At 43.7% G+C, this 15,873-nt stretch overlaps 1 protein-coding gene across 1 annotated transcript in view; it reads right to left on the minus strand.

Moving 5' to 3' along the window:
* TTLL4 (tubulin tyrosine ligase like 4) overlaps nucleotides 1-15,873 on the minus strand; it is a 1,780,839-nt gene that overhangs the window by 1,024,229 nt on the left and 740,737 nt on the right. The window contains exon 14 of the mRNA XM_044073711.1: nucleotides 2,961-3,089. Coding sequence (XP_043929646.1) covers nucleotides 2,961-3,089 — 129 coding nt within the window. The remainder of the gene's footprint in view (nucleotides 1-2,960; nucleotides 3,090-15,873) is intronic.

Here is a 15,873-nt window from a genome sequence, read left to right on the forward strand (position 1 = left end):
ATATAGTCAGGTTTTCATCCCTCTAGACCATGAGGCTTCACTATAGGATTTTTAAGCAAATGTCGACCCTATAAATGTGGTCAAGCTTTTTCAAGACAAGAGGCTGAGGGATAAGCTTTAAAATAAAATGCTCTTGAAGGCACCCCTGAGGGCATGAATCGCTGAAAAATATATCTGTTGTGGTCTGTGTTCTTCCATGTCCAGCAGGTCCAAGTACCATAGTTATGAGTCAGGCAAATTGACAACTCAACAAATTTCCTCCCTCATAAGGGTCACTGTCTCTCAAATAAAGATATCCTCAGCAACAGTGTCACTGCCGTGTTACTGGAGTCAGCTGGGGAATGAATGTGGTATGTCAGCCAAATCTTCCTCCTCTTAAAAGGGATTACAGATCTCCATCCAGGGAAGGGCACTCAATTTCAGTAGGCACTTCAGATGTGGAGGGACAGAGGGGAACCCATTACCAGGTCTGCATATAACTTTCCATGACCTCAACCAAAAGACAGGGGCCAATGCAAACAGTAATGGGGCAGAGCCTCAACCATCAGGTGTCAGTTCACAACAGGCACAGTAAACTGCTTAACTAGAGTAGAAATTGCCTCTCGAGGTTGCACTACTAAAACTGCAAGGATGCCTGGGGAGGGGGGATGGCTTAAGACCAAGAGAACTTGGAGCAAATCAGATGTATGAGAATAGTATCTGCCTGTTATATACATGCAAAACTATCCGAGGTCTGGCTGGGTTACAGAAATATGGGAGGGCCAACACAGCAGTCTGGGCAGGGATGTGGATGAAACCATGCCTCCTTACATGCATCATCATCTGGCCTACCATTTTTAATTTCTCCAAGTATTTTGGGTTCTAATACCATGACGGGAATGGACCCCATTCTTAAGTCAACGTATGATTAAAGTTCATGAAACTAGTATTGTTTCAATCTTTGATGGTAGCCAAATGTGCTCTTCACAACACCCGCAATATGCCCAGTAATAATGACTCCTACAAATTGTAAAGAGTTACATACATCAGCAATATATCCAAGTATGACTGCAGGACCCACTGCTCCTACCACTACTGGAAATGTCTGGGTATCCTCCTTCCACAATGAAGCATCATCTAGCCCATGTAGGACTGTTCATGTCCCTTAAGGCCAGACCACCTTCTCTACACATTCCCTACTCACTATCTTTATTTGCATACATTTGTCATAGCGACTGTGCTTTTCTCCAGTGTATTTCATAGATCCCCACACCCCACTTGACTTGGAAAGTTCTCTGGCTTGCAGTTGAAGGATATCCCCCTTCTGCAGTATTACGGAAGCTTTTTTTTTGCTCCAAATTGCTCAGAAAATTATGAACAGTACTGAGAAGTCTCTATGTCTGAAGTCTTAACAGTCTAAGCAACAGTCAGTTTGATGACCTTCGCAAAGGATGAAAAGAAATTAAATGGTAATTATTCAGGGCAACTTGCCTTGAGCAGACACACTTTTTCCATGGACAGCATGGGCCACAAAGAAAAGCTTCACAACCAAAATACTGAGTCATAAGTAGCAATACTATTTGAATAGCCATGAAGGAATCAAAACACTCTTGCAAATAAATAGCTGTACGTTTCTGGGGGGGGGGGGGTTCTGAAGAAGGTGTAAGGTATGCTCCCCTTTACAGCAGGAAATCTTGCTGATATTCACAGCACAGGGAGGATTACAGACCCATTCTGTGGACATATGACTGTTATGGAAGTTCATACTGGGACGGACAGCTTCCTGTGGTTAACTGCTACACAAAGAATTTTACAGCAGCAAGTATCCATACAATGAAATCCAGAAAGTACAGCCACACTTTAGATCAGAGGTATGCCACTATTAAAATATAGCGATAGCTAACAGGAGGCACCTCATGTAACAGGAGCTGCATGGAAGATATCGTATCTGAACATCAGCTGGTTAACAGCAGAGGTTCTGAACATCTACTCTTTACTTTTCTTACCAGTGATGATAGGATTAGTACAATTGTTGGTCCGTCTCCAATGTTTGGATATAGGAAAAACAAGAGTTTAAGAGACATTCTATGCTGGGAACACACTAATGATTGTGTTACCCCTATTTCATCTATGGGCAGTAAGCCATGTGGTATATGCAAGGCCTGCCCGCATATCCTTCAGGACACCACCTTTGTACATCCCACTACCAACAAAACATTCATATTAAAAGCTAGGGCTACTTGTAGAACTAAAGACATTGTATACCTAGCGATTTGCAAGTCTTGCCCATGTTTTTACGTGGGCAAGACTAACAATATGTTTAAAGTAAGGATTTTACAACATCTATCCAGTATTAGGAACAATGATATACACAATGCCCTTTTCAGACATATAAAAGACAACCCCACTCATTGTTTTGGTTTTAGGGCTATAGTCAATGTGAGGCTAAATAATAGGGGAGGAGACATCAAACAATATACAGAGTTAATTGAGTCTAGAAAAATTATAGAATTTATGGCACAGGAATCCAGGGTTAAATGATGTTGTCCCCATAAAACCCACCTTAAGAAATAGGCGGGTTATTTACTAGTCTATGATTGGCTGTTCACTGTTTTAAATAGTGCTTTGTAACATTTGTTCTCTATCTGATGAAGGGTTAACACCCGAAAGCGCTAATCTCTCTGAAATTTTGTGTGATTTTACTTAATTTTAATAAATCTTTTGGATACGTAACAGCACTCTTCCAGAGACTTTTTTGACTTTTGTGGTTTTCCATTTGTGTCTTCTGGTTGAGGTATCAGCATCAAGCATTTGTTTTTTGGATTTACTGACTGCTCAAATGCCATTACTGAAGTACGACAACCCAGTAGTGCTAGCTTTAATTCATTCTATAATATCCTATCAATGACAGCAAGGCAGGCAACAGCAGTGATCAAACAGTACAAGAAAACACAGTTCATCTCACAAGTCATTCTACTTACTTGCAGCTTGCAAAACGCACTAGTCCATCTGTAAATATGTAGATCCGCAGCGGATCATAGGAAGTGACGTAAACATATATTCTCAAATCAAACTTGCTTCCACTAATGAGATAAGGCTTGTGCAAATACCTAAACAAAGAAATTACAAACATTGCTACAACTCCATTTACAAAAAAAAAAAAAAATACATCTTTTAAGACCAAGGCTGAAAAATTAGTTTGCACAAAAGTAAAATCTAGAAATGCAAATACTCTAACTAGAAACTATAAAAATTAGCATGAAAAAAATTACTTACCAGTAATGAGATATTTAAAATAACATACTGCAAAAAACAGCTTTACTACAGAAACACCAATTAAACCATTGGATCATTTACTGTGTAGGCTACTGTAGCACATGAACTGTATCATATTAACAAGGAGGAAATAAAACTGTGACCAAATAGGATAAAAATATCTACTACATGTAAAAACTCAAAACCGTTTTATTTCCTTAGTTAAAACTATCAACTCCTCATTGTTGTTTTGAATAAGACGCATGCCAAATCAAACTCCATTCTCATCAGAACCACTAAACTTCCCCCTGGTATCTAAGGGTGGGTGGGTAGGTAGGGGGGCTTTAAGAATCTAATGCCCTGGGGAGACATGGTGAACATAAGGGCCATCTACAGATAAAAAATAATTCATAGGAGATTACTTTTATCAGCTCCCCAAAGCGGGAAACTACTGGTGGCCATAACCAGATATGAGCAATGGTCAAAGAAGACTAAGATCAAAGACTAAACTGAAGATCCAGAAGTTGACCGGAGGAAAAAAAAAAAAAAAAAAAAACAGGAATTCAAATAAATGTTTATGGCTTTAGCATCACAAGTAGTAAAGGAATTAGAAGACTTCTAAGATGGTTGCACATTGAACAACAGCTAATTTAATCTCTCAAGAGTATGAAAACAAAAACGGACATGGGAAAAAAAGCCACTGAAACTGCTATTTAGGTAAAATTCAGTCACTGCCTAGTAATTACACTGTCTGGATGCTATCAAAGAAGAAATGTTGAGAAACTGAAAGAAAATCAGATTAAGATGAAGAGAAAACTCTGGAAGAATCATGGAACACAGTTCAGCAAAACAGTTCAAGTTTCAGTTTTGGTAATTTAGAGGAAAAAACACATCAAATATGTACAGAGTTATGTAAAATAAATGAAACTCTGAAGGAATACATCAATCCAAATAATAAAAAGGCTGGGGGAAAAAATAAGCTTTAACTAGTTATTCAGATGAACTGATTAAACTGCAAAAGCCAGAAGTTGAAATGAAGAGAAAGCTGGCTGAGCACGAGCCTTCTCAAAAAAAGAGAGGTTTCAAAAAATAGTAAAAGTTAGGGCATGCAGAGCAAACCTGAGAATTTCTACTGCACTAGAGAAACGAAGAAATAGGCTGTATTTTTATAAAACACTGGACTGCTGTTCCACAGCAGGATTTGTTAATTGAAAGGGCACATCATGGGTCTGCACCAAACCTATAAATGAGAAAGAAGCCAACAACTATATTAGTAAAGATACAATCATACTAGCAGAAAAAGTTGGTACCAACAAAACTACGGCAGAAAGAAAAAGTATTAAAAGTTGTAGACAGAACATGTGGAAAATGATTATTTGCTGTACACTAAATTTAAGGGAAGGAAGTTTATCCCGACAATCAAGGAGTGTTAAAAGGTAGGTATGAGATTCAAGCTGCTGTACCCACAGCTGTCTTCAGAATATTTTTTTTCCTGAAAGATCAAATAATGTTTTTTATGTAGAACAGGCCATGAATGAAGTGGTTTGTCCAATAAAAAGTGAGACACATCAAGCAAGGAGAAGCCTCTGCTTCTCACTGAGACACTGTCAGTGAAACCCTTTCCAGAGTTCCAAAGGAAAATGCTTGAGACGGACAAAAGCACAGAAGTACCCTGAACTTAAACCAATGCCTGGTGAGGGGAGATAAGAGATCATCAGGAATATCAGCAACACTGAAATTAGTGAACACACTGAAGGCTATAAACAGTCACATTTGAGTAGTATGGTTTTGCAAGGTAAAAGTGGCTGAGAAAGACTGGAGTTTGTTGATTTTAAGTCTGAAAGTGAACTGTAAATCACTTATCCCTCTTTGTCATGTTTGGGGACACTAAAGGCAAAACCGTAAATACACTTCCTCTTATTAATATCTGCACAAGTGTCATGATGTAAATTTCACGTTACACTGTAAAGCAGTTTTATATAGTGTGCAGTCAGGGATATTTTAAATGTCTGGACAGGAGTCTTGATTGTTGTATGTGTTACAAGTTTTAAAGCAAAGATGTTTTCTTAGTTAGAAGATGTACAACCTTTACACTGTACAAAGATGAGGAAGGCTAAACAAAACGTTTAACGTGATCTTGAGCTGCTGTGGTGGGGTGTAAAACTGTACTTATTTTGTTATATGCATAGTTAGGATAATGATTTCTCTTGTTTTTATCAGGGAGGTTGTCTGGACTGATGTCCTTGGCATAATCTATGGACTTTTTTTTTAACAAAGAGGCTTGAAAGATGAGAAAAATGACCAGAGACACAGGAACTGCAGATTCAAGAAACTGCATTTATTAGCTTGTTTTTTCCATTATCAAATGCTCTCATTGGGGAAAGAAAGTCTGCAGATGAAGGCAGTTGGCCAGAAGAACATGGTATATATTGTGCTCTAAATGAAATGTACAAAGATTACTGCAAAGTTGTTAGCCTTTTTTCTCATTGCTGGCAAGCTGTCTGCAGGAGCAAGCAATTAATCTAAAAAGTTCCAATAACTCTGCTGACAAAAATGCAATATTAAAAGGTATTATGGAAAGTAGTTCAGTGAAAAATATATACAGTCAGAAACTGGAGAAAGTGAATCAGAAATAGAAGCCTCCCCAGCACCTCTCACGATTTAATGCATTTAACGGTGCATAGTTTAGTTTTATTTAAAGTTAACCAGTTCACTTTTTCTTAGGGCTGAAAGTTAATGTCATCTGAAGCCATGCAAGCGTTTTATACATCTGGTAGGGGAATAGAAATAAGAAAAGGAAAGTATAGACAGCAATCTGTGTAAGAGGGGAAACAGGCTGTAATATGCACTTTAACCTTAATTTTAGGTTAGGAAATGTGGATGCAGCTGTTGATTTGGGGTAATTGTCCCTCTCTGGATTGCTAAACTTCACTTGTTTAAAATATATATAATCAATGAACCTATGAACATACCTTTTGTGTTTGTTCTAGGTTAATAGGGGATGGGGGTTGAAAATGTATTTAGTTATTTGTTTGACACTTTTCATTAAAACAAAAAAATCTTGAAAAATGTGACAAAGGTTCAAATGGAGAGGAGAAAAACAACTGTATAAAAGATCGGCCTGTCAAACTGTGTGCATGGAAGATAAAAGCTGCAAATGCATGTCCAAATGACCTGTTATATATAATCGACGTATCAACAGATTTTTATCAATAGCTTAAGTTGGAATTTGAATGGGCCTTACAGGTATAGACAAAAAGGAAACTGTATTGAATTATATTAAGAAATGTAGGATGTTTCATAAAAAAGAAGCACAGAATGCGAATTGCAATGTTGCACAGATACATGGGTAGAAATGAGCATGTCAGCTTGACAAAGAATTACAGGATGGATAGCCAGCACAATATCAGGGACAAGGGAAAGGGGGAGTAATACTAATTGCTAGAGGGCCACCAAAAGTGATAGAAGAGGGAAAAAAGACAGTAGGTTCATAGGTTGGTACTGAGCTATCTGCCCGAAGGCATACATTAGCCCAGCCACGTTGTGCGGTATTCACCACCCCTTTAGTAGTTCCCTAGACCCTTGTACTAGCAGCTAGTACCCTTGGCCCCTATCTAGTAGTGCTGTTGGTGTGATCCCCGGTGTGAACTTTTAGTTATGTACTTACCGTAACTTTAGATGTTTGGGATCCATCTCGCCTACATTCTGTACTGATGGGCTCGGAGCCGATCCCTCGGCTCTGACTCGGCACGCTATGCTATAGAGCGAGGCCTCTTATTGGCTGAGCTATTTCTTATCCCAGGATGCACCACCACTAATCCCCCAGATCTTGTTTGTCCGCATTCATGCACATATGCACAACTTGTTTATATAACATTGTTAGATGTTTCAAGATGAAACAACATGATTCGGACCTTCTGATATCCTCTGATCTCCAAGGAAGGGGGAAGGAGGGTGGGTTATTAGGAATGTAGGCGAGATGGATCCCAAACATCTAAAGTTATGGTAAGTACATAACTAAAAGATGTTATGTGATCCTATCTCGCCTACATTCTGTACTGATGGGACAGCGTCCCTAGCACCTAAATCCCGGGTGGCTCATTGGAAAACACTCCTGAGCACTGTGGAACCAAATGAAGCTCGTCCTCTAGATGTCACATCCAATTTGTAGTGGGAAATGAAAGTGTGCGGGGAAGACCAGTAGCCGCAGCACAAATGTCACTAATGGCAAGCTTAGAATGAAATGCTATCGAAGTAGCCATAGCCCTTGTAGAATGAGCTTTGACAGAGGTGGTAAGCTCTTTGTTAGAATAAGAATAAGCTTGAGTAATACAGTCCCTGATCCATTTGGCAATAGTGACCTTTGTGACAGCTTTGCCCAATTTATGGTCTGCAAAGGATACAAACAACTGATCTGTTTTCCTTGTTTGTTTGGTCCTGTCTAAATAAAAACACAACTGCCTGTGGACATCTAGTGTGTGGAATATGAATTCCGCTTTGTTAGAATATTTTGGAAAAAAAACTGGAAGTTCTAACGATTGTTGTAGGCAGAAACTGGAACAAACTTTAGGGACAAAGGAAGGATTTGGCCCGAGAGATACTCTGTCTTTATGAAAAACCAAGTACGGGGGTTTTACAGACAAAGCTTGAAGCTCTGAAACTCTTCTGGCAGAAGTAATCACCACCAGAAAAGCAGTCTTCCACGATAGAAATTTTAGATCACATGTCGCTGCCGGTTCAAAGGGGGAGGAAGTTAAGGTGCGTAACACCACATCGAGATCCCATGGAGGAGCAGGATGAGAAATCGGAGGTCTTAACAGCGCAGCACTTTTCAAGAAGGTCTTACACAATCTGTTGCTCATTAAAGATGGGTTTATAGATTCGTGAAAATTGGAAATCGCTGCCAATTGAACCTTGATGGTAGAGACTGAAGAGCCTTGATTGAAAAGAGAAGTTAAAAATTTTAGTACTTCTGCCACGGGAATAGAGATGGGATCCAGGCCCCGGAGTTGAGCCCAAATAGCAAATCTTTTCCATTTGCTAGAATACAGTTTCTTTGTAGCAGACTTATGGGCCGAAGATAATGTGTGTACAACCTCTGGATCCAATGTATGACTCCTGACTATTGTCGGAAGAGGAGGAGCCAAGCCGTCAATTTTAAGGTGTGCAGGGACTGGTGGAATAGTCCCGACTGATGAACCAAAAGGTCTGGGATCTGATCCAGGAACCATGGACCTTCCAGAGCATATTTCCGAAGATAGGGAAACCATACTTGACGAGGCCAGTAAGGAGCAACTAAGATCATTTTGCTCCCCAAGAGAGATGCCTTTTGGATCACCCTGGGAAGGAGAGGAACTGGGGGGAAGGCATAAAGCAAGCCGGTGGGCCAAGGACGGGCTAGTGCGTCCATGGGGCTCTTCCCCGGAGCCGGGGTTAGGGAGAAGAATTCTTTGCACTTCGCATTTAGTGGAGTCGCGAAGAGGTCGCAACACGGAACTCCCCATTTGCTGAAAATCTGACTTGCAACTGTCATGTTCAGAGACCATTCGTGAGGAGAGAGGATGGTTCTGCTCAGTCTGTCGGCTATCACATTGGACTTGCCCGGGATATGAGTAGCCATTAGAAAGCGTTTGGTCGAGACTGCCCATTCCCAGACTCTCATGGCCTCTCTGCAAAGAGGATAGGATCTGGCCCCTCCCCGTTTGTTCAGGTACCAGACAACTGACATGTTGTCTGAGTGAATGGCAATTACGCTCTGAGGGAGGTAACCGTGAAGGGCTTGAAGGGACAGAAGCACTGCCCTCATTTCTAGGATGCCGATATGAAGTAGGGTCTCTTCTGGGTGCCATTTGCCTTGGACTGACCTGCCCAGGGAATGCCCCCCCCCACCCCATCTGGGAGGCATCCGTGGTCAAAGTGGCCGCAGGAGGAGGTGGAACAAAGGGTCGTCCCTGATCCAAATTGGAGGGCACTAGCCACCAGCGAAGGTCCCGTTTGCATGTTTCCGTGATCCATATGAGGTGACTGAGAGGGAGTTCCTGAAAGGACCACTGAGCTGAAAGAAGCCACTGGAGAATTCTCATGTGCAACCTTGCCAAGGGGACTAGAAGAACCGTGGCGGACATGGATCCCAATAGCTGCAAGACCATTCTGGCTGGGGCTTTGGACCTGGGAAGTAAGGCTCGAACTTGAGTCTGTATGGTTTGTATTCTGTCTGTAGGTAGATAGACCCGCATTGGTTTGAGTCTATCTCTACCCCTATGAATCTTATTCGTTGAGATGGCAGCAACACAGACTTTGGCCAATTGAAGGTGATTCCAAGGAATTGCCCAGTGATATAGTGGCTTGTAGGCTCCAGTAGTAGATGCTTGGAGGTGGCAGTTAGGAGCCAGTCGTCTAGATACGGAAACACCTGGAATCCTAGACTTCTCAGGTGAGCAGTCACGACTGCCAAGCACTTGCTGAACACCCTGGGGGCTGTGGTGAGACCAAAGGGCAGCGGAACTGAAAATGACTGCCTCCTAGGCTGAAGCGCAGATGTCTCCTGGACGCTTTATGTACCATGATATGGTAATAAGCGTCCCTGAGATCTATGGAGCACATCCAAACACCTTTCTCCAGCAATGGGAGAATGGTTTGTAGGGTGACCATTCGGAACTTGGACTTTCTGACTGAACGGTTTAGAATGCTGAGGTCCAAAATGGGCCTCAAGTCCCCGGTCTTTTTTGGCACCAAAAAGAATCTTGAGTAAGTCCCTAATCCGATCTGGTCTGCGGGGACCGGTTGGATGACTCCTTTTTGCAGCAGCTTTGAAACTTCTGAGGCTGCAGTATCCCGTTGACTGGGTGGCGGGTCCGGGATTTTTTTGGAATGAGGTGGAGAGTGAGAGAAAGGGATGGTGTAACCTCCGGCGATAATTCGAAGCACCCATCGGTCCTGAGTGATACCTTCCCAGGCTTTTAGGTGCTTCGAGAAACGACCCCGACTGGCTCCGGAGCTGCACAGTCGGGAAATCCCTCAGGGACTGTGAAAGGCTGAAGAGCCACGAAAGGACTCGCGGTCTCCAGTGTTGCGAGGGCCTCTGCCGCCTCTGGGACGGCATCTTCCGGAAGAATTTCCCCCTCCCCTGCCTCTGGAAGGGGATCCTCCTGCTGGGAGGGGTAAGGCTTATGGGGTCTACGGAACCACATTTTCCCTCCTCTTTTAGCCTTGGGATAAGGCCGAAAGGGAGTGGAAAATCGTGCCCCTACGGCAGTCAGAGTCTTACCCTCCTGTTCGCAGCGGGTCAGTGTGTCCTTTACCTTGGGTCCAAACAGGGAGGACCCATCAAAGGGGGCGTTGGCAAAGGAAGACTTAAAGGCCTTCGCGAAATGACACAGGCGGAGCCAGGCTTGTCTCTGTAGAGCAATGCCTGTACCTGCCGCTCTACTCGCCCCTTCGGCCGCATAAGAAATGAGCCTCATGGACGAGTTTGAAATGGACGACAATGTAGCCAGCTGAGAGCCAACCGTCTGGGCCAGCTCCTCAGGCAGGTTACCCAAGAGGGTATCGGATAGTTCTTTAATCAGATCCCTCTGAAATCTAGTAAAGTGCGTAAGGTAGTTCAAGGACCTTAATGTAAAGGCCGCTGAACTTAGGGTGCGCTTTCGTCGATCCATGCTCCTAGACTCCTTATTAGGAGGATGGACGGACGTCGAAGCCTCTGCTACATCTTGCTGGGTAGCAGATGCCACCACCAAAGCATCTACAGCCACACCTTTAGTTAGAAACTCTTTTCAGGGGTGCCGAGAGGAACTTATTCGGATGAGCAGGCACCGGTTCCACAGAGTCTGGGTGTTCCCACGCCCTTCGACAGATCAAATCCAAGAGCTCGAAGGGCGGAGACACCCAGGAGGCGGAGGGCTGAGCCCCGAAGGCCTTAAGGAACACCGACTCATCAGCAGAAGGGGGTTTGGACTGCCAGCCGCCTCGTTATTTAAGGGCTTCCAGGATGTCTGCAAAGGAGACATCATCTGAGGACGACTTAGGGGACCCCTCTGCATCATCGAGATCAGTGTCTGATGTAAGAGACTCATCAGGGGAGTCAACGTGCTTCCTCTTGCACAATCTTTTCCTGGGGGATTCTTCCGAAGAGGCTTCAGAAGGAACTCCAGGAGGGGGGGAAACCCCAGTGGGGGTAACCTCAGGCCCCGGAGCTCCGCTGTCTAAGGACAGGGGGACTGCCAAAGACCCAGTCTCGGTATGCAGGGAAGGAGCTGGGGAGACCGTGGAGGTAGCCAAAGATGATTTGGCTAACGCACTCTCATAGCCCTGAAGGCGGGACCACCAGAATCCTGGGAGGGTCCCACCTTCGTGGCCACAACGGTAGACGGCACCCCCGCAGCCGACGCACCGAGAGGAAGGCTTGGGACCGAAAACATCAGTCCCGTCCCGAAGCATCCCCCCCGGGGCCGACGGAAGAAGTCCACGTACCGAACTCCGACCCAAGAGCCGGAGTTGGAGTAAGGGTCGAGCCCGACCCTAAAACCTCCACCGGTTCCACCAGCACCGGCTCCAACGGTGCCGTGGCTGTTGGAGGAGGAACCATTGTAGCAAGGTGGACCATCGGCTCCGAAGCCGAATGGGCTGGAGCCGAAACTAACTTTTGGAACACCGGAGACTGGAAGAGTCTTAGGAGCACCCTGTCGATGTCCGAATCAGACATCTTGGATGATCTGGACGATACCGATCGGGTCCGAACCGATTTCTCCATTGGCTCCAAAGGACTAGGGGACCGGCTCCGAATGGATTCTATAACTATCGGCTCCGAGGGAGATCTCAAGGCAATTTCCCTCGGTGCCGATAAGGACTTCGGCTCCGAAGGGGAAGAGTCTGAGCCGGTAACCCTCATCGGCTCCAATATCAGTGGAGCCAATGAAGGTGACCCGCCTCTCGATGTCCCAGTCCTCAGCTCCGAAACCAGAGGGGTCGAGACTGGAGGCATCGAGGCAGACCGTTCCGCCCTCGGCTCCGAAGTCTGTGGAGCCGATGGAGAAGTCTGCCTAGGTTTTTTGGCAGTCGGTTCCGACTGACTGGTCGGAGCCGACGCTTTCTTCTTTTCTGAAGGAGAGGGAGACGAAGATAAAGCCTCCTCGAAGGATGGCTTGATTAACCCCTTAAGGATTAATTTGTTTTTTCCTCTCCTTGAGGACCCTTGATGAGAAGGCGTGACACACGCTACATGATTCTTGTAGGTGCTTGGCGCCTAAACAGTAAACGCACGAGGAGTGGTCGTCCGTTATGGACATCTTAAAACCACACCTCGTGCATTTTTTAAACCCGGGGGAGTTTATGCTCTTTGGACATGACTAAAGAGAAAAACACGGCTATCTAAGATAACACGAAAAACTAGCTAGTTTAAGTTCAAATTATAAAGTTTGTTTTTTTTTTTTTTTACACAATAACAGTGCACAAGAAAAAACACAGAAAGAGAGGGTCAAGACCCTCTAACTAAAACGGGTACTTGACCCACAAATAAACGCTAGAATAGCAAAAGGGGAAGGCCCCTCTAACTAAAACGGGAAACCTTCCCTTAACAAAAAGAACAACTTTCTCAACAAAATCACCAAATACACACACGTATCACAACAATAGCTGTTAAAATAGCTTTTGGGTTGAAAACGAGCAAATTCCCGACAGGAAAAGTCTAAATAAATTAGTACTTAGCCCAGCCAAGTTGAGACCACGTCTTAGCTTGTAAGCAGCAAACGAGATCTGGGGGATTAGTGGTGGTGCATCCTGGGATAAGAAATAGCTCAGCCAATAAGAGGCCTCGCTCTATAGCATAGCGTGCTGAGTCGGAGCCGAGGGATCGGCTCCGAGCCCATCAGTACAGAATGTAGGCGAGATAGGATCACATAACATCTTTCTATTACACATCCACTCATCAAGGTTCCTCTTGAAGAGGAATAGTGAGGGGCTCTGTCTTATGTAGATCAGGACCCTGTTCCATAGTAAGGGAAGTCTCTGCGAAGGGAATCTATCCCTCCAGCATGTTCTATTCATTGTTGTATTGAGGTTTATATCCCTAGAGCGTGTAGCTCTAGTAGATTTGGTTTTGCTAAGATGGAGCATGTTCAACAATTCTGGGTTGGACATGGCTCTGTACGTTAGACACAGATCGCCTCTGAGAAAGCGGTATGCAACAGAGAACAGTCTTAGCTTTTTCAATCGTGCTGCATAGGGCAACTGTTTGAGGCCAATAATACTCTTGTCAGGTACTTCTGTGGTCACTCCAGCTGCTGGGGATGTCTAGCCAGGTACATTCCAATTGGTGCATTGTACTCAATAATGGGTCTGATGAGGGAAGAGTAGAGGGGCACCATTACATCCTTAGATCTTGATGCAAACCCTTTCCTGATCAGATGGGTCACACAGAAGAATTTTCTAACCACGTTGGCAACATGGTTATCAAAGGAAAGCTGGCTATCTACTTGGGTCCCTAGATTCCTTATTTCTTCTTCAGATTTCAGGGGATTACCTCCTATGTTGTAGTTTGCGGGTACTCTGTTTTATCCAAAGGGGATTACTACGCATTTTTTTGCATTTAGCTCGAGACCATGGCTTTGCACCATGCATCAGTCTCATTTAGGCCCTTCTGGAGGATCTCCATATCGGCCAGAGACTCTATTATAGTACCAGTTTGCAGTCATCCGCAAACTTAGTCAGCCACAGCCCTTCCGTGCTTGCCTGTACTCCTGAGAAGTATATGCCAAACAGGTTGGGGCCCCAGGACAGAGCCCTGAGGCACACCACTCGTTACTGTTCTGGATTCGGACATAGATCCCGCTACTCTGTCTGAGAGCCAGTTTGCGATCCATCTTGTGATGGGTTTATGCCCAGGCTGGTGAGCTTATCAATAATACCCGAATGGTGTCAAATGCTTTAGCAAGGTCAAGGTAAGCCGTGTGTACCTCCTTTCCCTTATCTATAGCCTGAGTAACTGTCTCAAAGAAATCCACCAGGTTCAGGAGGCATGATCTGCCCTTGACGAAGCCTATGTGGGGTCCAGCGACTGGAGGTTCCCAATCTCTCCATTTATGAGTTCCATAATGATTCGCTCCATAGCCTTACAGATCAGACTGGTTAGGCTTATTGGTCGGTAGTTCCCAGGGTCAGTTGTGGCCCCACCCTTGTGTAGCGGGACCACCGTTGCCGTGCGCCATTCTCTGAGCACATATCCTGTGGAGAGGCTGAGACTGAACAGGGTATTAAGATGCGGGGTTAATTCCTTTTGGAGCTCGCGTATGACACAGCCTGGGACACCATCTGGTCCCATGGAGGCAGTGTTTTTAGCTTTAGATAGAGCCTTGTTAACCAACATATCAGTAATAATTGGACTTACACAATCCCCTGGAATGGTAATAGGCCCTGTAGGTGGTGAGGGGGGAGGGGGGGATTTGCACTGAACCTATCAGCCAAGATGTTGGCAATGTCAGAAGGGTCAGTGTATTTTGTTCCATTTTGTACTAGCTCAGAACAGACCAGAGCATTGTCATTTAGGTTTTTGACGTAGCCATAGAAGGCCTTATGGTTATCCTTGGCATCCTTGGCAACTTTCTTTTCAAAATTAGCTTTAGTTGACTTGATGAGGGCCCTCAATTTCTTACTAATGCTGATCATGGATGGTAGGTTTTAGCAGTAAGGGTATATTGGTAAAGGAGAAGGATTGAACTGGCATGTGTTTACATGCCACCAAAAACTACCATTATTGAATTTAAGAAAATTCTGGGAGAAATAATCCACTTCCAGCAGGGATTACTATTTATAGGTGGGGACTGAAACTTTATTTGCACTAGTGAGGATGTATCTGGGGACCTAGATGGGAAAATGCAACAACATGCAATAATTTGAAATTCCCGCAGATACACCTTACTAAAAGGATACAAAGTTTAAACAATATACCCTACCTGGACTAACTCAAAGTCCTGTCACTATACTTACATACATACAAATGTTTCAAGCACGGGCATTAAAGCCCTTCTAGCTTGCCAGTATGCCAAAACACTTGTTCCCATAATAAATGTCCAGGCTGTTCTTAAAATATCTTAACTAGTACTTGCTTTAATGTAATTTGGTAATCTGTTCCAAGCATCAGGTACTCTGTCAGAAAACCAATTAGTACACTTCTCATTCCTGTAGAATCTTCTACATAGGTTATCTGACAATTCTCTAGTACTTTTTGATAACCCCAAAACATTCCCAGAGGTAGTGGTCCCTAAATGTCTTGTATACCTGAATAAGATCTCCTCTTAAATATCTGTAAGAGACACTGCACAAGTTCAGATAATTTAGTCTTTCATAATAACTTAGATTTTCACATCCATGGATGCCCTTAGTATATTTCCGCTGTACTCTTTCCAGTTTATTCATGCTTGTTTTCCTATAAGGTTTCCATATTGTTATTCCATACTCAAGGTTGGGTCTAATGTAACTAACAAACAATACTTCATTATATTTGATTTCTTAGACTTTATAAATCTTTTTATACAACCTATAATTCTATAACTATCATTAGTCAACTGGTTGATATGATTAGAAAAACTCATAGCTGAATCTACCCATATAACCAGGTCCTTAAATGAGTGTACAGTTACAATC

The sequence above is a fragment of the Protopterus annectens genome, chromosome 6.part0, assembly GCF_019279795.1.
Source record: "Protopterus annectens isolate FY-2018-M chromosome 6.part0, PAN1.0, whole genome shotgun sequence".
In the NCBI taxonomy this organism is placed as follows: Eukaryota; Metazoa; Chordata; order Ceratodontiformes; family Protopteridae; genus Protopterus; species Protopterus annectens.